Below are 23,369 nucleotides of genomic sequence, written 5' to 3'. Positions count from 1 at the left end.
GAGCGGGTTTACTCAGCAAGTACAAAGAAACCTGATCTAAAGACAATGAGCTCACAGTAAAATGAGAGGTACTTTAGAGGTGGTCATCATGGCTGTAAGGTTCACTCAGAGGCTCACATGAAATGTCTCCTGGCGCTCCTCAGTACACCGCATTTCCCCTTTACTGCTTCAAGTGATATCTAATCTCATACAGCAAATATGTCTGTGAAGATTTTCTGCTTCGTTGTCACGCCGTTTTTCATCCGCAGAGGAGATACTGTTGTGAGGAAAAGCGTAAACAAATCAAGGTAAGACTCCACGAAAAACCGAGAAGCTGGCACATGGCAGCTGGATTATTTCTAGCACATGAAAACGGAGCAAGAAAAATATTACCTCCCTGTTGTTTATGTCTCTAGTTTGACCCTGAAACTCAAATGAACCACAGATTGAAGCCAAAAGTGTCCCATGAGTGCACTTCTATACCCACTGGGTTGAAAGTGGGGCATTGGATGAGCTGTTTGACTGATCACAGGGGTGTAAAAATCGCAGGAGAGGAGCCACTGAAAGATGATTGTGTTCCTTAACAAAGCAGCTGAAATGACTGCAGGGGATTGCAGCTAACACGTATTTACAGGAAATGAATTTTCAGTCATGTGTGCAGCAAAAAGAACAAAATACAGTCATACACTACCTAGAAACTGGAGGGTATAAATAGGAAAAATGGTGCCTGAATGACCCTGTGCTCTCTGATAACACTGTTGTAACCATGGTGATGCTCCACACTCATCCCATGTTGTAGCTTCAGCCGAGCAAAGAGGCTGACAGAACAAATGGAGCAGGGACGAAGATAACACCACGTATGTGATCGACACCCACAGAGAGCGTTCCTATGCAGTCTATGAATAACTTGAGCTGGAGGGTGATATGAGACATGATCCCACACATGACTAACAAACAGCGCTGGATAATAACAACATACATGAACACGCAAGATCTGACACTTTAACAATACGCCAGAAATAAAGCATGAAAAGCACATTTAGCCTGGAATTACCACTGAATTTTAAAAACATGCATTCCATGAAAGCTTTACAAGCACTCCCCTTTACAGAAAACTTAAATTTAAAACTCTTCAACCTTAATTCCAAAAAAGTTGTTAGTTGTTAGTTTGCATTTACTGCAAAAAGTTAACAGAGAGTGGCACATTGATTAATTCTGCGATGAAATAAGCAAAGGGGACGAGCCTGTGGCTCTGTCACGCCTTCAAAATCACTCTGAATCCATCCTGACAGAGCGCTTCATACAACATCAGCTGTGCAAAGTTAGAGAGATGGAGAGAAACTTTTAGGACGCAGTCACACTAGGCAGTCCGTACTGTGTGTTAATCCAATCTGCTGGCTGACTGAGCGAACAAAGGTATCCCTTTATCTACTAGATTTCAATGGTTGATATCCACATGAAAAACAGGCAAATCACGTTGTTTAAAGTGAGGATTCGGGACGAGAGAGAGAGAGGGAGGGAGGCGAACGAGCAGGAAACAGCGGAAGCGTGCTTGTCGCATCCGGCATGGAAAATTGACTACTCTCCCACTCTCTTGCAGTCACAAGGATGTGTTTACGTACCGAAACATGGTACCGTTTGATTTTAACGTGAATCGGTACTCGGAAGTACCGTCGGAATTCGGTGCCTATAAAAGTACCGAATTCGGTTCCCATCCTTGGCTGGAAACGAAAAAACAGAAAGCAAAGATTTCTAAATCTTAGCAACACATATTTTATGGAAAACAAGCAACATATCAGGTGTTGAAACTGACACATTTTACCATCTCATGTAGCTCATTTTGAATTTAATGGAAGGAACACATCTCAAAAAAGTAGGGAAGGGGAAACAAAAGGCTGGAAAAGTAAGGGGTACTGATGAAAGACAGCTGGAGGAGCATTTTGCAACCAATTAGATTAACTGGCAATGCACGTCAGACAGTTCAGGCCTTCACATCGTCTATTATTCCTTGATAACTGAACACCTCATCTGGCATTAACCTGCTTATACCATGGTCACCTTCCAACGAAAATAATTAATAAAACTACTAATTTATAATTTCATATGTTTTGTGGTCAAAATAGAAAGTTTTTCTAAAACAACGATTTCTTTCCCCTAAGAAACGCCTGAGGGCTTGACTAATAACTGGAATAGCCATTCCAATCCCATAACGTTCTTAGGGAATGTAAATGTTATTTAGTACTTCAGTAAATAGGACAGGCCATAGATACCAAGTCACAATGGAGCAAAAAAACTAGTCCACTCAACGCTCTTTCTCAGCAGATTTATCAATGAAAAGACATGAAGACGAGTGAGACTGAGAGTCTCAGACTATAAACCTGTACGTTCATCTGATAGAAAGCTTAGTTTTAGCAGACCAGCTGCTTGAATAAACGGAATAATTCCTCCTTCTGCACTACCACAGACGTGAAACGGCGCTGTCCACGCCCTGCAGGTGCTGACTGTCCGTCAGACACGTCAATATTTATCAGATATTATTATGCCGGTTTATCAGAGGAGTTTCCTTTAGAAACAAGACGTGCATCGGATATAGGAGATAAGACCGTCTTACGTTACAGGTCTTAAACCTGGAGTCTGTCATTTATTTATGTCAGTTAAGTAACAGTTGATGCCGGTCTGCAGGCTTCTTACGCTGGCAGCGCTCTACTCCCGGCTCAGAAACATAGGACTGTCTCATGTTGCTATAGTTACTCCTAATGGAGTAACAGCTAACGGCTGCTGCGCATTTATTTGGAACAGTGGAATGATTTTTTTGACCGGAACTACTTGTGAAGTTCGAACGGTGTCCAAATATCAGAAGTTAATGGACACCAATGGAGTTTCCAGAGCCAATCAGAATCAAGTATTCACCAAGACCATGGTACAAAACTGGGTATAAAAGGAGCATTTTAGAGATGCATCTAAAAGGTAAAAATGTGACATATAAAGTCCAAATTCTCTGAAAAGGTCAAAGTATAAATTGAAAAGTCAAATCATAAGTGTGAGTCGGTATCTTGAGATACAAAATTGAAAATGTGAATTAAAACACAAATTAGTCAGACTTTTATGGCTTAACAAGGATATTTTAAATAAGTTGAAGTTGAAGTTTACATTATTATACTGGAGGAAATCTGCAGACCTCATACTGGTGGGCCAGTCAAAATACAAAAATGATATGATCTTGCGGGCCGGATAAAACCGTTCCATGGGCTGGATTTGGCCCCGGGCCTTTAGTTTGACACCCACGCTTTACCCCCTACTCTTGAGCTGTAATTTTGGCACCCATCCAGCAAAGAGGAGCAAAAAAATGTACTAGGTGTTTCCTTTAACCTTTGTTTTTCCCACTAATGCTTCCCTCATTCCAGAGCTTGATTCCAGTCCCTGCCCTGCATGCTGTTATGACCTGAGCACCACACCCAGCTGAACATCTGTTCCAAAACACTCTCATCAACCCCTCATTATATCTCTCACCAGAAAAATACATCATCGCAGCATTCCCTGTTAGCATTCCCGCCTTCTTATCCCTGCCTGTCTGTCTATTATGCTACCTTTTTGGACTTCCTCCCTGCAGGCTTTGCCCTTTCTGCCCTGACTTCTAACTACTGACACAGTAAACCTCGCTTTTACACTCTCTGTTTCCCTGAGTTGATTTTCTTTATCCTTTATCTCTCTGACAGAGCTGCAACATAAGAAAAATACTTCTGCCACCTCTAGACTTCATCATAATCCTGTTTCACTGAACACACAGTGGAGTGAAATCACCCTTGAGGGGTTTTTTTTCTCACTGCTTTGACTCTATCTAAACCCAGAGATGCACTGTTTGGTGCTTGGGGGGATTCAGCGAGTCCAGATGTGTGCAACATCTGTGCAACGTCTTCTGGAAAAATATACACTCAACCCCAACGCCTGTCAAATTTAGCCTATCTCTGAAGCAAAAACACTCTGCAATTAGGTTGTTTTCACTCTAGAGTTAAACTGATTTTTTTGCAAAAATGGAGAGGAAGCTTATGCTGTTTTATGTAATATTGCATTTTTAAATGATGGTAAAATCAGAAACTAGAGCTACCACCTGCCTCTATAGGTAATTGCAGCACAGTGAAAGTACAATGGTGGGTCAAGAAGAAGGGCTGGAGTGGTTTCTGTGGCAGTGAAACTCATAGAAACCATAGGCCTACAAACCTAAACCAAAATCTAATAGTTTCATCCTTGAATCAGAGCGGACATTCGTGCAAAGTGAATAAAATACCTCAAACATGCCCCATGCCCCTAACCTTTGACCTAAATGTGCTATTTTCTAATAAATGCATCCCTGATTTGAGGTGGACCTTTGTGCAAAGTTTGCAGAAAATCCCACCCAGTGTTCTAGAGATAGGCTATCTCATTCACATGCAAGGGATGAACATGAGGCCCAAAGACGTTCACCAATGACCTCCGCAATCAAATCACTTTATCCCTGAGTGGTTGCGAACATTCCTGAAAAGTTTGAAGAAAATTTCTCAAAGAATTCTTGAGATTTTGTATCAGTAGCAAGGGATGAACATGAGACCCCAAAACCACGACCTTTGATGCATGACTGCAAAATTCTAAGTTTTTCCTTAAGTAAGAATGGAAATGTGTGCAAAGTTTGATTATAACCATTCACAGAGTTCTTGAGAGATTATATTCACAGGCAAGGGATGAACATGAGGCCCCATGACCTTAGCCTTTCATCTTTAACCTCAAAAATCCCCTCAGTCTAACCATGAGTCATCGTGGATGCTTGTAAAAAGAAACAAGAAAATCCTCAAAAGCTTCCGTGAGATATCACATTAGCATGCAAGGAATGAACATGAGGCCCCATGACCTAGACTGTGGACCACCAAAATCTCATCAGTTTATCCGTAGGTTAGGGAGGACATCTGTGCAAAGTTTTATTTTTTTTTTATTTTTTTTTTATTTATCTATGCAAAGTTTTAAGAAAATCCTTCAAAGCTTCTGTGAGATATTTTGTTGTTTAGCAAGGAATGAACATGAGGCCCAATGACCTAAGTTTCAATCCACAACTCCCAAACTCTGATAGGTTCATCCTTAAGTCATGGTGAACATTTTGAAAGGTATGGGAAAGTCCTTCCAAGCATTCCTGCGATATTGTGTTAGCAAGCAAGGAATGAACATGAGGCTCCATAACGTATACCTCTGACCACTAAAATTGCATGAGCTAATCCTTGAGTCAAGGTGGGAGTTTGTGAAAAGTTGTCAAGCAAGGGATGGAAATGAAGCCCAATAGTCTTGGCCTTTGATCTACGACCACAAAAATCTAAGTATTTTGTAACTGAATCATCATCATAGATATCTGTGCAAAATTTGAAGAAAATCCCTGAAAGTGTTTCCAAGCTATCCTGAAGTCGTAGTGGACACTTGTAAAAAATTCTTAAGGAAATCCTTTTTAAAGCTTTCTAGACATATCATGTTGGGCCAGATTTTAAAATCAAGAAATGTAGCCGGGCCAGGCATGTTCGGCGCCCATTAAGCAGCTGGTAATGTCAGAGTCAAACCAATACAGATCAATTTGATGATAAATATGCACCTTTTATTCATAGTCTCCCTTTTAAATTTAGCAACATGGTAAAAAAAAAAAACTTGCATAAAAAGTGCATAAAACTGACAACAGAACTGTATTTAAATATAACCTGAGGTAGCAGAAATGTTTTGTTTATTTTGCTTGGATAAAAATAAAATAAATAGAATGAAAAAATAAAATCAAATTCTGTAAATATTAGTTTTGGTCACATCTTAACTTGGGCTACTTCTGTCGGCATTGCAGGCCACACTTCAAAACAACACAATGCACTGTAGGTAGACTTGTTGCTAGGCTACACGGAGTGTTGCATTCATGGTCTGAAATACTGGGGGAATTTATGAAAACTTGCGAACCAGGTTGCCCATTGCATCTCTGGCATGACCACAGGCTGGGCCACTTAGGAGTTGGTTCTGGGCCGCATGTGGCCGCTGGGCTGCTAATTGAATAGGCCTGACCTAGATCTTTGATCACCAAAATATCATCAAGTGTTAAGAAAATCACTTGAAGCATTCTTAGGGTGCTTAGGGTGTCAAGCAAGGGATAAACATGAGGCCCCATTACCTTGGCAGTTCAAGTATAAGCTCTAAAATCCATTTAGCTAATGTTTGAGTCCTAGTGGACATTTGTGTAAAGTTTGAAGATACCTTAACACTATCTTGAGACGCCTAATGTAAAGGCATGGGATGAACATGAGGCCCAATAACCCTGACCTTTGATCTGAAACCTTGAAAATCTGATCAGATCATCCCTATGCCATAGATGACATTTGAATCAATTCCCCCAAAACATTCTTGATATATTTTGTTTTCAGGTTGAAAATGAACATGAGGCCCATAGCACTGGTCTTTGATCTACAACCTCCAAAATTAAATCAGTCCAACCTTGAGTCTGAGGGGACGTTTGTGCAAAGTTTGAAGAAAATTCCTAAAAGCATACTTGATGTATAGGTGACACTGGCCTGTAACCTATAGCTCCAACAACCTATGACCTACAACCTACTGCCTTGAGTCAGGATGGACGTCTGTGCAACAACTGTAGAAAAAACTCAAAGAGTTCTTGAGATATCTTATTCACAAGCAAGGTAAGAATATGAGGCCCATCCTTAACCTCTGAGTGTAGAGGCATAAAAAAGATATTCAGCTCTATTTATGTGCCAGAAATTGCTTGAATTGCACCATACATTAGACTGTCATCAGCTGTAATAACAGAGCATTGTAAGGGAGCAGCAGTCATATTATCTCTAATGTATGCCCCATTATAATACAGTTACAGTGTTTTGCACTGCTGCCACATTAACCCAAGCGATGACACCAGCACAGATCCTGTCAGCTGTTCATTTCCCTCTGCTTAACCTAGGATAGGAGCGTCCTCATTAGTAATACTTATTAACTAAATCAGCAAAGTTTAATGCAAATTTTTAACTATTTCACTGTCATGACTTCATTAGCACTGTCTCCTACAAAAGCTTCCATTGTTTGATCATAAAGGAATCACAGTATTTCCTGCAGTTAATTACTGAGATTTCAAATTCCAATGTTAAATGTAGAATAAAAGTCTCTAAAAGTGCTTTTTCATAGATCTATGCCATAAAATATCCCACTTCTCTACTTTCATGCTTGAACTTCAAGGGGTTTCTGGTGCTTCAAACAGAATTTAAATACTAAATAGCGTTCTCCAAAGAGGCTGATACATTTTCAAAGAAGTTTGATGAAATATTTCTTCATTTCTGCAAATCAATTGGAAGACAGTGTGAAGAGCAAGAGGATTGTGTATACCGTATTTAGAGGAAAATATTTGAATAGTGCTTGATTAATATTTCCCTCTTTTGCTGTCTACTTTCCCAACTCTACTGTAGTGACTTTAGTTTGTGGATTTGAAGCAATGATCTGAATGGATGTGATGTGTTTGGATTAAATCTGTAATGTACTTGTATCATGGGGACTCGTCTACTGACTGGGATCTCCTGTGGCTAGTAACCTTTAGAAGAACTCAGTGCTTTGTGACTGTAGGAAACAGGGTTTAAAGTATGTTCTGGGGTAAAAAAAAGTCTACCCACTGAAGAGTCCACTCTCAGCCAGTAGTTCTTTCCAAAAGCCCAGGAACTATGGTGGATGGGACTGAAGCACGGAAAGTTTCTGATTGGGAACTAGGTCAACAACAGCGCCACTGACTCTCAGATGACCAAGCAGATCATTAGTGTTCCAATGGCTGACAAAGACTCACATATCTCTCTGGATCTAGTCGGTCCTTTCAGAGGAGAGACAGAATATCTACTAGAATCTTAAACAAGTTCAGCTGCACTGTTTAAAATACAGTTTTTGCTAAAAAAAAATGACATTAGGTCCCCTACATATAGACCAATGGCAACTTATGCGTTATTAGATAATCAGACTGTTTGAAGTATCCCCCTGAAACCTGGATGTGTTGGGATGTCTGATTTGTACAATCATGAGACTTTAGGCCCTGATGGGAAAGCAGACAACAATGAGCCACAGGGACCATTTGGTTCCTTGAAGACAAGGTCCTAGATCTAAAAGTTCCTCTGCCTTATTGGACTGATTTATGTGACTGGATTACAACTATCCATTGTTTTGTTTTGTGTTGTTTTGTTTAATCTGCATCAGCGCCAGCTACACCAGCTGAAATGATGGTGGAACTTTGTTTTAATAATGTGGTAAGAAAAACAGATGTCCTACACATTTGTACGTTAGACAGGGGTTGACAAATATTTACCATGGCCAGACAGGTAATTGGCTTTTGCCTGGTTATCAGTATGGGCATTTCCTTTTACCGGTAATCGATAAAATCAATTTGTGAAAAAGCGCACTACTTTGGCTCCTTACCTGATGTCCTGCGTACAACTCAATCTGATTGGCTAGATGTCACATGACTGCTAGTCATTCAACACTTTTTTGATCATGCAATTTTACTTTGTCACATTAAGTACATTTTGTACATTATAATAAATGCATAGTATAAAATATAAGATATCTGTACTGACACTGAAAAAAAAAACAATATTGGTCGACTCCTAAGTTTAGACAGTGTGCTAGAATCTGCCAGCATTTTTTTATCTGATTCTTCAAATGCACTGGTTTTTAACTGGTGGGTCAGGACTCAAAAGTGGGTTGCGAAGCCTTTTCAGTGGGTCACGGATGTTTGCCTGGGAAAAAAATGTGCCAAATTGGGTATGAGACTTCATAAAACATGAATGTTTTGTCCTGTTTCATTGTTTTGTGACACCTTCTGTACCGTCTTAGGCTCAGGCTCTACTATTTTTTATTAAATACATCTGATTGACCAAAAAATTACCCCAAATTTGGGTCACAATTCTCCTCGAGGAGTTGATGATGGGTCCCATGACTCAACCAGTTGAGAATCACCTCTCTTTGCTGCAAACTTCTCTGACGCGAGCTCCTCTGAGATGGACTGACCTAAATCTGAAAAGTGTGCTGTTGTCTGAGAAGTCCACATTTCAAACTGGACCAACCTGAAAGATATCAACACAAAGTTCTAAAGCTAGCATCTCTGATTGAGTGAAGGTGTATTAGTGCCCATGGCATGGGTAACATGCACACCTGTTAGCATCACTACAGCTACATACAGGCTTTGAAGCAACATGTGGTTCCATCCAGACGTCTCTTTCAGGACACCCCTGCTTAATACAGCAAGACAATGCCAAGCCACATTCTGCACGGGTTACAACGGCATGGCTTCACAGTGATAGAGTGCCCATACTAGACTGGCCTGCATGTTCCTAGTCATGTTCCTAGTCATATATGAGTTAAAAAGGATTTGCAAATCATCATTTTATTCAGATTTCTTCAGCTTTTTTTTTTAATTTAGGTTTGTAAAACTTTCAAAAGATCAAGGCATTTCACAATTGAAGGCTTTGATTTTTTTTTTCCTAACAGCGAATTTGAGCCAGGGCACAACCATGTTGTGGTGGAAATTGTCAAACAGTAAGTCCTGAACCATCTATAATCCCATTAAATTCGACCACAGTGAGAAATTTTGTGCTGGAAATATGAAAAAAAAAACACACTTTTCACCAGTTATGACTACAGGGGGCTCATGTTTCTCTTCTTTTGGTGCCAAAAAAATCTCTCTTGGACACTCCAGAAATGTAGCTGTATTTATTAAAAGCAACAAGTTACCCTCTCTCTGGAGCCAGTACAAAAGCTTTTACCAACTGAGGTAAAAACAGACAAAATATGAGAATTAGGACAAGTTAGTAGAGGACAAAGTAATTCCTGGAAAGGGCTAAAATCAGAGATGGATTATACGGGTGTAAAAGCTTCCACTGGAGGATTACTCCTTTAAAACGTGTATTTGTAAATGTGAATGACACCGTCTCTGTGGCTACATCCTCTGTAAACTCATCTTCCTGAGCTCCTTGAACATCAGGCAGTGACTAAAAAAGGTCATCCTCATCATTTGCTGATTACAGAAAAGGCACAGAGCTGAACAAAGCCACAGTGACACATAATGAAGGCTTCAACGCTCCACAAAAGCTGCACAGTGTTGTTGATGGGGCTGCGTTGGGCCGCTGGGCAGCGCTCCAGTTTTCTGGGATAATTAGTCCATTTATAAAAGTGGCAGAACTGAGAGTAATTCATTTTCAGTGCTTAGAAGTGTCATTTCTACAAAACTGCAGCCATGTAAATAAATACATCCACATCAGAGGGCTGAGCTCATTAAACCCAGCGGTCAGGATAACATCTCTGAAAGCCAAGGATCCTCTTTTTAAATTCTGCATGCGATTATTGATGTAAATGTCACTTTTAACGTCAGCAGATTACAAAAAGGCTTAGATGACATTTCTCTGACTCACTCCACACTCAAGTTTGATAACATTTTCTCCTTTCTGATACTGATACCAACACCTAGATGAGTGCTGGGGAATATCCAGTGGCCCATAAAAAAGATAATTTTGGTAGAAAAATACTTACGCTGACATTTTCCTCACTTTGATCAGGCTAACACTCTCTGCAAGCATCACATTTTGGGTTTGATGCTCCGCACTGGTGGCAAACAGAGCCATCGTTCTGTCTGTCCAGCCGACTCTTGTTAACAGGATTTCTTGAGATGGCTTTAAAGGATTTTCATATTTTGCAAAAACATCCATTCTGACTCAAGGGAGAACTGGAAGGAAAAAGTGAAGATAATAAGGCCTCATGTTCATGCATCTCAAGAATACTTGAAGGGATTTTGTTCAATCTTTGCACAAATGTCCACTCTAACTCCAGGATGACATTGACACATATTGGAGGTCAGGCCTCAGGTTTACCCCGCTTGTCGACATGATAAATCCAAAATGCTTTGAGGGATTCTCCTCAAATTTTGCACAAACGTCCCCTCTGACTCGAGGATGACCTGACTGGACCTTAGAGGTCAATATCATTGGGCCTGATGCTCATCTCTAGCCCTTCTTCCTGACCCAACACTCAACTTTCACTGTGTGGCAGCTGACCTATTGCTAAGCCCAACCTTCCAACTCCAAACGCTAATCGCATTTCTTGCAGATCAATGAACTGTCCTGCAATTTTACTGAAATTTAAACAGTTAGAACTAATGATGCACAAGTGCATTGGTCTAACATTGGTATCAGCCAGTGGTCATCCTGTTAACAGTCATCTTCACATCAGCAAGCTATGTAACCGCGGCAGAAGGCCATGTTTGTCATATGTGTAAACTAGACAAACCTAAAGTCCATGCTGTTGTAGGAGATAATAACAGAACACGCCAAAAGCAGCGTATAGTGGCTGGACAGCTCAGTGGTTTACATTGCCATCAAAGGTGCAAGGGATTGGGTAAGATCAGAGCGTCTGCTAAATGATATTGTAGCAATAGTATACAGTAGTGTAGACAAGATTTGCTATTTACATCCTCCAGGTGGATGTCTAGTGCAGCCATGTTTGCAGCCAGCACAGCATTGTGGTTGCAACTGGCCAAAAAGAAGGGCACTTAAACATTCCCCCCTTGCCTACTTGCGCCTGCAAGTTGCGAAGGAGCAGTCAGGAGTGAAGCCAACGAGACTGTATCAGGAAGTCTCAACCCACTGGAATGGTATTTTTTACGTGATGCAAAGTCTCTTGGAACATATGAACAACAGTTGGATTGAAAACTTAGAGAAAACTTAAGCCAGAGTTTCCTTCTTAAAAAGTCTCAGGTTCTGAGGGTAAAGTGTTTCTAGTCATATTTTCTCTCTCTCTCTCTCCTGCTATCTCTCTGTGTCAGCTGCAGGTCTGCGGGTGGGAACATTTCCTGCTCATTTATTTCCCGTACCATAGCGGGGGTGCGTCAGAAAGTGATTCCAGCCATTGTCATGGTAATTTAGGACGTTGTCTGGTCATTCACAAAGGAAAACAAACCCCCAAAGTTGTTTATTCTGCTTGCATTTCTGCTCTCACTGGGAAGTGTCTGGAGTTGTACACCCAAAATATCAAACATGCAAAAAATCCTCCCAACCAGTCGGGAGCAGGTCTTAAGGTTGTAGTCGGGCCGTGGTCGGCCATCGTACTCCCCTGTACACAGTACGACAAACGACGCCCGATCCAACAGAAAGTCGGGCCTACTTCAGAGTGAGTCGTGTGACTCTAAATTCGTTGCTGAATTGCAGGAAAATTGCACAGCGTACACCTGACTTTAGAGAAATCCCCTCAGTAAATTTCATTTATACGAAGAGGCAGCCACAGAGCATGGTGTTTAGAAGACTTTATTAGAGGCTATAAGAAAAAGATTCAGACAAATGGAGTCTGATTAACTTTGCTATTAACAAAATCAGATTGGCGTTGTCATATATGAAAAGAAAAGACACGGGTGAGAAAAATGTAACTTTTGAACCATATATTGTAGCCTCTTACTTTATTTCCCTCTTAAAGCTGGTAATTGTACCATTCTAATGACGCTATCCATGCCTTTGTAGCTCTGACAGGAGCTTTTCTAGTGAGCCTGTAACATGAGTACCTTTTGGGGTCTTTAAAGATAAAATACACACCAGTAAATCCTATATTGAAGGTCTTTTTATCAATTTTGAATAAACTTTCTATTGATTTGCTGTTAGCTTGGTATGCTAACCGGCATATAATTTTCCCAGAATGCTTTGTGACAGGGTGACAACCAATGACTAGATGTTCTGTTATCATGACATGCCGTGTCAAACTGTGCATGGCCTGAAAAAGCTCATAAAAGAGAGACAGAGAGCCTGTGATGTGGCCCTACATGTCACTGCAGACAGGAACTGCTTGAGAAATGGCTCAAAAACAGCCAATACAAAATAAGTGAAAGGACATTTTTGCAAAAATGTGATTATTTTGAAGACTTGTTGTCACAGAACAATATTTTTTGTCACTTTTTGGTTCCCCAAGAGATGGGAGAACAAGTTGCAAAACAGTATGTTGTACAACTCGATAATTAGCCAGGCCTGTAATTGGTAAACCCCTAATACTTGTTGTATATTTTGCCACAAGCAACTACTGTTTAACAGCAGCTAGGAACCATTTGCAGGTAAATAACTGAGACAGTATTATATGCTTGCATAGACTGCACTTCAAGCTAGCTATATATCAACGTATTGAAAATAACTGTTTTCCAACTGAATATTTATTTTACTTCAAGTTCAGATCATCAGAACACAAATTAAGGCAGCATAATGTGAATAACCAATGTTGTTAATGAATACAGATCAATAGGAAGACATGTGATAAGACACAAACAATACAAGCTATCATAACAGATCTATACTATGTTTGTTGTCTAGTCTACAGCTGATGAAATAATCCCAGTGTTTGTATTTCTATTGCACTAATATCTGGGTAATACTTGCTACTGGCAAACACTCAGATCTAGGTTTTGGAATCAGCATTTGGAAGGAAAAATGGTATCCTAGCATCTCTAATCTGCATGAATGCCCAAATAAAACGTCCAAAAATAGGCCTTACCATCTGCCGCCACCACTTTGACCTGGGTGTCCTTTGTCTCTTTCAACTCTTCTGCTAAACCCAGACACAACAACACTAATAATCACACTTTGAATGAGTAAAATGGGACAACAGGGTTCTAGCAAACAAGTCCAGTCCCCATGCCGGGAGAATTAACTCTAATTTGGCCTACAGCGATGATCCCCTTGAAGCAACAACAAATGAATCACTCCTTGAGGGCTAATGGCTCTTTCAAACAGCCTGTGGTGAAAGCATGAGAGTGAAAGCATTGCACTTATTGTCTCCTCCATCCTCTCTAAATACCAGACAGTGTCCCTCAGAGACTGGGAGCCTTTTTTTTTCCATGTTTAAAGCGGGGGAGTTGAGATATAACCAGCTATGAGTGACGTCAGTTTGTCAGCAGCCCTTTAATCCTTCAAATCTCTGGAGTGAGCGAGAGCATGTGATGGGAATAAGGTCCGGCCTTGAATCAGTGAACCCGCCGTGATCTCTGAGGGAAAACAAGGACTGGGGCAGTAGAGTGCTGCACTTATTACCTTCAGTCTATTAAAAATGAAGAGTTTAGGTCATACTAAATCCTAAAGAGTCCAATTCCAACGTGTTTCTAGAGTTGCTGTTTTAAAGAGCTGGATAACATCCTCACATTGAAGAGTCCATTGTAAAGAGACTAAAGAAACTACTTTAATGTCTCTGTGCCAGCCATAGACAAGGCCAGAGCCCAGAGGCATTGTGTTTTTGGGTTGACTGTCTGACTGGTTTTAAGTATGTCAGGCCCAGTCCTACAAATGTGATGTCTCATAGAGTTAAAGGTCTTCTCCTGAAACTCTGCACAAATATCCACCCTGACTCAGGATTAGCTGATCAGATGTGGAAGGTCAAGGTCATTGAGCTTCATGTTTATTCCTTGCTTGTGAATCTGACATCTCAAGAATGTTTTGTGGTATTATCTAAATATCCACTCTGACTCAAGGATGGACTGATCAGATATTGGAAGTTACATGTCAGAGGTTAAGGTCATTAAGCCTTATGCTTATCCTTTGCTTGTAATTCAATATCTTAAGAATACTTGGAGGTATTCTCTTCAAATTTTGCACAAATTCCCACTCTGACTCAAGGATGAACTGATTGGATTTTGGACCAATTTGCCTTGAGAGACACTTCTAGGAGCCTCCAGGTTGATAGGGCCAGTTTCCCTCAGAAGGTGGCCGAACTCAGCCCTAGACATAGGGCTGCTGCCTCTTCACATTGAAAGGAGCCAGATGTGGCAGTTTAGGCACCTGATCAGGATGCCTCCTGAGTGCCTCCCTTCAGAGGTCTTCCAGACATGCTCGGCTAGGAGGAGACCTTAGGGAAGAACTAGAATTCTCTGGAGATATTGTATCCTGTCTGGTCTTGGAACACCTTGGGATCCCCCAGATGGAGTTGGAAAGTGCTTCTGGGGGGACGGATGTCTGGGTTGACTTGCTAAGCCTTTTTTCCACAACAACCCAGCAGAAGAAGATGGATGGATGATGGATGGATGGATGATGGATGAAGGGTGGATGGATGGGTGGGTGGATGGATAGAGGATGGATGGATAGTTGGATGGATTGATGGATGGATGGATAGATGGATGGATGGATGGATGGATGGATGGATGATGGATGGATGGATGGATGGATGATGGATGGATGGATGGATGATGGATGGATGGATGGATGGATGGATAGTTGGATGGATGGATAGATGGATGAATAGATGGATGATGGATGGATGGATAGTTGGATGGATGGATAGATGATGGATGGATGGATGAATAGATGGATGGATGGATGGATTGTTGGATTGATGGATGGATGGATGGATGGATGGATGGATGGATGGATGGGTGGGTGGATGGATAGTTGTATGGGTGGAAGGATGGATGGGTGGATGATGGATAGATGGATGGATGAATAGATGGATGATGGATGGATGGATAGTTGGATGGATGGATAGATGATGGATGGATGGATGAATAGATGGATGGATGGATGGATTGTTGGATTGATGGATGGATGGATGGATGGATGGATGGATGGATGGGTGGGTGGATGGATAGTTGTATGGTGGGAAGGATGGATGATGGATGGATGGATGGATGATGGATGGATGGATGGATGATGGATGGATAGATGGATGGATGGATGGATGGATGATAGATGGATGGATGATGAATGGATGGATGGATGGATGGTGATGGATGGATAGATGGATGGATGGATGGATAGATGGATGATGGATGGATGGATGGATGATGGATGGATGGATGGATGGATAGATGGATGGATGGATGGATGGATGATAGATGGATGGATAGTTGAATGGATGATGGATGGATAGATGGTTGCATGGATGGATGATGGATGGATAGATGGATGGATGGATGGATGGATGGATGGATGGATGATGGATGGATGGATGGATGGATGGATGGATGATGGATGGACGGATGGATGGATGGATGGATGGATGGATGGATGATGGATGGATACCTGGATGGATGGAAAATGGATGATGGATGGATGGATGATGGATGGATGGATGGATGATGGATGGATGGATGGATGGATAGTTGGATGGATGGATGGATGGATGGATGGATGGATGAAAAAAATATCTACTCTAATTTAAGCATGAACTGATTGGTTCTGGAGGACATAGGTCAAGGGTCAATCTGACCTGAAATCTTGTGAGCTCAACATTTCGATCACGCATTGAGGGATTTTTGTCTGATTAGGTACAAACCCAACTGGAGGGTGAACTTGTCAGAATTGGGAGGAAAAAGGTCATGCATATTTTGAGGTTAAGTAGCAAATTTCCAACATTACTTCTTCGGAGCTCTTCCTAATGAATATTCTGTATTCATTTGTGCCCTATATATAGGCTTCTTCTGTGAAATGGGATTTTAGAAGTGGCCAAAATAGCTTAAAAGTAGCAAAAACGGCCATTACAAAAAGTGAAATGCCGATAAATTGGCTAAAATGGGTGTGAAAAGTGGTGAAAAGGGGTTAATTGGGGCAATAATGAGTCAACAGAGATAATATTGGGTAGACAGTGGCAAAAATGAGCTAAAAAGTGGTGGAAAAGGTTTAATAGTGACAATTTGGGATAAGAGTGGTGAAAAATGGGCAGAAACGGTGATGAAACCAGATTCTAGAAGAAGCAAAATGTGTTTAAACTAACAGAATGTGTTAAGAGAGGCAAAAATGGGCTTAAAGAGGTAAAATGAAAAGGCAGAAAGTGGCAAAAATGGGTTGACAGCAGCTATAATGGGCATAACAAAAAGGGAAGAGTGGTTAAAATTGGCAAAAATGGGCAAAAGAAGTGGTGAACAGGGATTAACAGTGGCTATCAGGGCTGGGAAATTAATCACAAATTAGATTAAATTGCATTTTGGCATGCTGCAATTTTCATATCGCAGACAGTGCAATATTTCTTTGACCTGAAAAGTGTCAAAATATCAGTCTGATACGATCTTTTTCTTTTTTTATGCTTTACACATTATTCAAACATTCAAGTGTCTTTTTTATAACAAAAATCCTACTTTTCTTGCTTATGTATTTTTCTTCATCAAAATGAGAATAAGAGAAATGATCATCCCCTCCAATATAATAATTGACATTAAATTGGCTATACGAGCCATAATTGCAATAAGATATTTTTTCTTAATTGTTGATCCCTAGTTTAACTCACCTAAAACTGTGCTTGTTATAATATAGAATGATTTCTTGCTTATGTCTGTTGAACAAGACATAAAATGAGGAACATGAATAATCGTATATGAAATCACAATCGCAATATTGCAGTAAAAAAATTGCAATTAGATTATTTTCACAAACCGTTCAGCCCTAGTGGCAATGAGTCTACAGAGGCAACAATGAGAAAAAACTGGCAAAAATGAGCATGACAAAAAGCGAAAAGCTGTTAAAGTTGGAAAAAAGTGCATATCATCGTGGTGAAAAGCGGTTAATAGTGGCCATAATGAGTCAGCAGAGGCAACAATGGGTTAAAAGTGGCAAAAACAGGCGAAATAAGTGGTCGAAAGGGTTGAGAGGTGGCTGAAATGAATGGAAAAATTGGTGAAATTGGTGTAATGTTATTGATCCAACACACATTATATATCATCAGTAATCCATACCTGGGGAGGGCCCATTCTCTGGGTGCATCAGGGGCCAAAGTACACCTCCACCCCTCCCTCAGTGTTCTGACCGAATGCAGCCATGTGTTCGGCTGATCTCTAATCAGATATGCAGCCAAAATTGATCTGATTCTTATTTCATTTATGTATTTTAGACCAGTTTTTTTCTGCAGTCTGAAAGTCCACTGCTCATTTTGAACTCGTACTCCTGCAGAGAAACACCACCACTGCACCCTTGCAAAGAAACATGAGTGAAACATAAACAAACTGAAGAAAGTGCAGCACCATCAGTGTGAATAAAGAGCTGAGAACAACAAACCCAAAAGTAGATTGGCTTCATTCTTTTATGGAAATCTACCATGTTTAAGTCATCATTATCTCATCTGCTTACCCAAAGCTCAGTTGATTGATTTACCTGAGAGTTGTTTGAAAGTCTTATGCACACTACGCACTGGAGCAATTTGGCTATAAAACCTAACTGGTTGATGGATTCTTGGCCTTTTCCTTTAGAGCCGTAGTACGACTGCAATGATTGGTTTTGGGTGGAATATCTTTAAAATTGTGGGATGGATCTGAAAAGACTCATTGGAACCCTTTACTTTCATACAGCTCCATCCGCACACATAAAAGCTTCTTAACTAAAACGAATGACATTCGAATCATCATTAAAAAGCAAAACTTTTTGGCTTGATTGTAATTAGCAAATGCTCATTAGCATTAGCAATTAACTAGCATTTGCATTGGGAAGATGAATGCTGGATTTGCATTTAGATCAATGCACGGTTTTATAGCCAATTTAAGTCGTTAGGTGGGTGAATGGTTGTTACAGCTTGCAATCATTGCACTCTGACAATCTCTCAGCTCACACAGAAACTAGTGTCGCTTATTTCGGGCAAGTTTCTGACAAAAATTCCTCTGGCAACAGCAACTGAGAGACACCAGCATTGGCCTCTGCCCTTTCTATCTCATATCAAAAAGGTTTTTCTCTCTGGGACTTGCCTATTTACGGTTAAATGCCAGCCCAACAGAGAATACTGAGCATTTTTTTTATAAATCATTCAGTGAGGTTCAGATCCATTGTTCCTGATCGGATGCTTCTGCTTCCTTATCACAGTCATTTCCTCCGACAATAACAGGAAGGCCAGTGATGTAAGCTCCTTTCATCCTGCTGTGACCCAACAAGCCATGTGGGAGTTCTGGAAATGAACATCTCTGTCCGTTATCCTCGCTGCGTGTGCTCGACACAGTCACAAAATCAGGCGGCTATACTCCCAACACGAGACGAGACAACCTTTTCATTAGCAATTACAGTGTTTTCTCAAAAGCTGCAAAAGCAGAGCCTGTAATGTTGTCTCTCTCTCTCTCTACCGCTCCGACAGCTCCTGTGTGAGACTGTCATTACGGCTGTTCGTGCCTTTACAGCTGCCAGCCGCTGACTGCTCCTATTCATGCCCCAGCATGTGAATATAGATCTGCCCCTCCTTCTGAGGTCACATCTGAATCACTGCCCTGCAAACAACTGAGATCAGATAAGGCTGACATTTCACCAAGAAGGAAGACATTCAGTGTTTTAAAGCCTTTTATCAATCCAGCTAATGCTTTTTTTTAATAATCCATATGATGAGTGGTGGACTGAAGAGCGTGGGTTGAATGGTTTTTCTGTTTTCCCTGCTGCAATCCTACTCTTAATTCATTAGCTCTGCATGCTATAGCACCATCAGTCCATCAGTAAAGCCTGACTGCCCACAATCTTTATTAAAGAACAAACTGCAGCTGAAGACAAGCACAAAAATCTCATTCCTCATTTTGAAATGATCAATTCTGGCTAATTGCTCCGATTCAACATAAAAAGTGACACCAGTTGGGATTAATTCCTGCATAATAACACACACTCCTGCCAGATAAAGTGTATTTATAGTCCCCTCCTGTGGCATGGGAAGTAGCAGGGGAGCTGATGCTAGCTTTAGTTGGCACAGAGGAAATAGCTTAGGTGTCTGCTTTCTCTATATTTGACAGCTTCCACTTCCTATGCAATGCTTGTGCAATGTTTTATTTTGCTAGCAGGAATGCTTAACACTGAACTGAGATTTTAGGACTTAAAAGTGGGGATTTAAACAGAGCCTGGTTTACATATAGGACATTTTAAACTTGCTAGTATCACCTCAGTTATATTAACCCTTTATGGGGAATTCTTGAAATATTTGAATATGGAAAAAATATATAGAGAGAGACTAAAGAGAACTTATTTGCACATTAATAAATACAAAATATTAATGTTACAAGACATGGTGAAGTTGCCATTAGATTTTGACCTCTTTTAAATGACTTCACTAGCCTCAGAATACTGTATAAGTAATGTTGGTATCATCTGTTTTATAATATGACCCTAACAGGATGCCTATAACAATCACAAATCTTGAATAACTGAGTTAATTTTAGCAGTAATGACACTCACAATAAAATACAATTGATATAAACCACATAAAACTGCTATAAGGTTATAAAACTGATTAAAAATCAGACCTGTTTTACTACTTATATCTTAATTTCCATAAATTAGTCAGATTTACCACTGGATCTCTAGCTAATCTTCTCCAGTAATATTATCCTACATTATAATTAGCTATTTGTCAAGAAAATACATTAAGTATGGCTTGCTTGATGAGCTGCTCGTATGCCTTGATACAGACAACATTTTACACCCCTAAACAGGCTAATGTCCAAATATGGCTCCTTCTTTTGTCACCCTTAAAATTCAGTAATTGCTAGAAATCCTACAACACCTATCCTGACTTTTAGTATTGATATTCACCTGTATAATGTGCAAGTTTCATTGACTTATCATGTTTAGTTATGATTTTAATGTCATTTGTTTGGGACTAAAAGAGATGTTAAACATCATTTTGGGAGTTCTGGCGAAAACAGGAAGTTTGAGATGCTCTGAGTCACTGCTGATTGGTCAGGTGCTGTGATGTCACTTTCTGTGATGCTGATTGATCACTAATTTGCTGAGAAAAATCAGAGTAGTGCTACTGTATCACATAGTTGGAAAGTGGGGTTATAGAAGCAGGGGGAATAAATATTTACACAATAACCTCTTTGTAGCACACATGCTAATTATTCCCACCTAGAGGCACTACTACTATGTGAATGAGGTCGGGGGGATGCACAAATATGTGTTAAACTCACTTGGGTTGCAATTACATGCTAACACAGCTCATAGTAAACACAACCTGTGGTGAATTAGCAAAGCAGGCTGGGTATTATCATCACACGACGTATAATTAGGCATGCATATGCAATTTGCTTGCCTACTAAGGGTTGTCAACAAGTACAAAACGGCAGCAGCCGTTCATATTTTGTGTACTATGAGGGCAACAACCTGTCTAAGTTGCACCTGCACAATTCAAATACAAAAGTGTGACTAAAGTAGCTAGCAGAGAAGAAACCGGGCTGTAAGTGGATAATGTAAGCGAGGAGGTTATGTAATATAGATGGGGATAAACGTACTGTAAGCGGTGTATGGGTAGATATCAATTAGTCGAAGAAATAAAGGGCAAATAATAAGTATTAACGCGATATTTTCACACAAGAAGCGAAGCACGCGCTCCCTCCTCACTCACAGAAGGGTTTTATTTAGAGAAGCGCGAGCTCGTATTGCGTTGACATAACAACCCCGTAAAGATAATCCGTGTCGGGAAAAGGAAGGGCTACAAACATCTGGAGCTAAACCCCCCCCGGCTTCCCGCTTCCGTGCGGAAGTTTTGGAAACACGAAGAAGCCAGAAAAAATAAAAAGGTTTTGATGACAAGCAGAAATTGAAAAAGCCACGAGCGCCTTACCTCGATCCAGGGAGAGCGGTTGGACCACTGTCGCCATGTCTGCTGTTTACTGGAGACTGGAGAGGAGCACGAGAGCTGCAGCATCACAGAGAGAGAGAGAAAGAGAGAGAGATGGGGGAGTGATTTAGTGTTAGGGAGGGGGATTAATCCACCTCCATCCTCATCATCACATCTCATCACCTTGCATCCTCTGCACTAAACAGATTATTGGTCTACCATTTTTTAAAGATATTTCATTTTAGCCTGTTTTTTTAATGTGGACGTATTTTGACAGAGCAACAGATAACCATTTCTTTTTTGTCTCACAGGAAGTAAATACCTAAAATGATCGGCTAAAGTTGAGTACACAATGATCGATCTTGAATGGACCCTCCCAAGTTGTGATTTATAGATGATATCAATGCATGTGTGCTAGCTTTGGCGCTAGTATCCTGTTACAATTACTTTATTTTGGAGCTGAAAAGCATGTCAAGCTATTATTGGGTTTTGATATTCAAATTACTTATTCATGCCACTTAAACCCTGTTCATTGCTGTTTCCACACATGAATGCCATATTTTTCCACTGCTGACTGTTTTTTGCCTCACGTAACCAATTTTTGCCACTTTTTAACTTTTTTTTTTTTTTTTTTTACCTCTTTTAAACCACTTTTCACAATTTTTCCCACCATTTTTGCGCCGTTTTACCTTTCTTAATCCAATTTTACAGCAGTGGCCCATTTTTGCCTCTACTGACCCATTTTTTCCACCCTGTTACCATTTTCCACCACTTATTTTAACATATTTTTAACACTTTTAACCAATCTTAACACCTTTTAACAGCTTTTTACTATTCTTTCACCCCTTTGCACAATTTTTAGCCTGTCGTAATCCATTTTAGCAGTTTTTATTCCATTTTTGCCCCTTGTAAAGCTTTTAGAAACCCTGTAACCACTTTCCACAACTTTTTTTTTAGGTTTTTTGATGTTTTCCTATGCCTACACCCCTCTTGCCCATTTTTTGCCTTTCCTAATGAATTTTTGCAGCTTTTATGCCATTTTTGCCACTCTGAAACCACTTTCAACCACTTTTTGCTACTTTTAACCAAATTAAGCTTCTTTTAACCAAATTTTTGCCACTTTTTTCACCATTTTCTATCCCCTACTTATTCCTTTTTGCCATCTGTGTCCCTTTTTGCCACTTTCACCTATTTTTGCCATCTATAAACCACTTTTCACTATTCTTTCTCCATTTTTTGTCCCCTTTTTCTTACTTTGCCCATTTTTGCCACGTTTTAACTGCTTTCCACCATTCTTTGTCTCTTTCTATCCCCTTTTGCCTTTCTTAACCCATTTTTGTAGCTGTGTAGCTACTGTACTTCTCACTGCATTTTTCTGCCAATTTACTGATTTCTGCCTTTTTTAACCACTTTTCAAAATTCTTACAACTCTTTTGCCCTTTTTTAGTCTCTGTTAACTAATTTTTGCCGCTATTATCCCATTTTTGCCTCTTGTAAACCATTTTGCCACTGTGTAACCACTTTCCACCACTTCTTTAACATGATTTTTTGCTATTTTTGACCCATTATTAGCACTTTAAACCATTTTTGGCCACTTTTAACTACTTTTAACCATCCTTCCACCCTTTTTTTTTTTTACCTTACTTCACCCCTACACTTTTTATCTGCTTTTAGCCATTCCACCATCTTATTTTTGTCCCTTTAAGCCTTTCTGAACACATTTTTTTTGCAGGTTTTCAACCATATTTGCCTCTTTAAACCCATTTTAGCCACTTTGTAATATCTTTCCACCATTTTAACAAATATATTCCACTTTTTATCTGCTTTTCACCATTCTTCCATTTTATTTT

General features: G+C 40.1%; 1 protein-coding gene across 1 annotated transcript in view; it reads right to left on the bottom strand.

The window, feature by feature from the left end:
* Nucleotides 1–21,609, bottom strand: part of lin7a (lin-7 homolog A (C. elegans)) — a 76,875-nt gene extending 55,266 nt beyond the window's left edge. The window contains exon 1 of the mRNA XM_041780679.1: nucleotides 21,523–21,609. Coding sequence (XP_041636613.1) covers nucleotides 21,523–21,559 — 37 coding nt within the window. The 5' untranslated portion in view covers nucleotides 21,560–21,609. The remainder of the gene's footprint in view (nucleotides 1–21,522) is intronic.
* Nucleotides 21,610–23,369: the final 1,760 nt, after the last annotated feature.

Source organism: Cheilinus undulatus, linkage group 23 (genome assembly GCF_018320785.1).
Source record: "Cheilinus undulatus linkage group 23, ASM1832078v1, whole genome shotgun sequence".
In the NCBI taxonomy this organism is placed as follows: Eukaryota; Metazoa; Chordata; class Actinopteri; order Labriformes; family Labridae; genus Cheilinus; species Cheilinus undulatus.
This window is presented reverse-complemented; position numbering and strand designations above follow the sequence as displayed.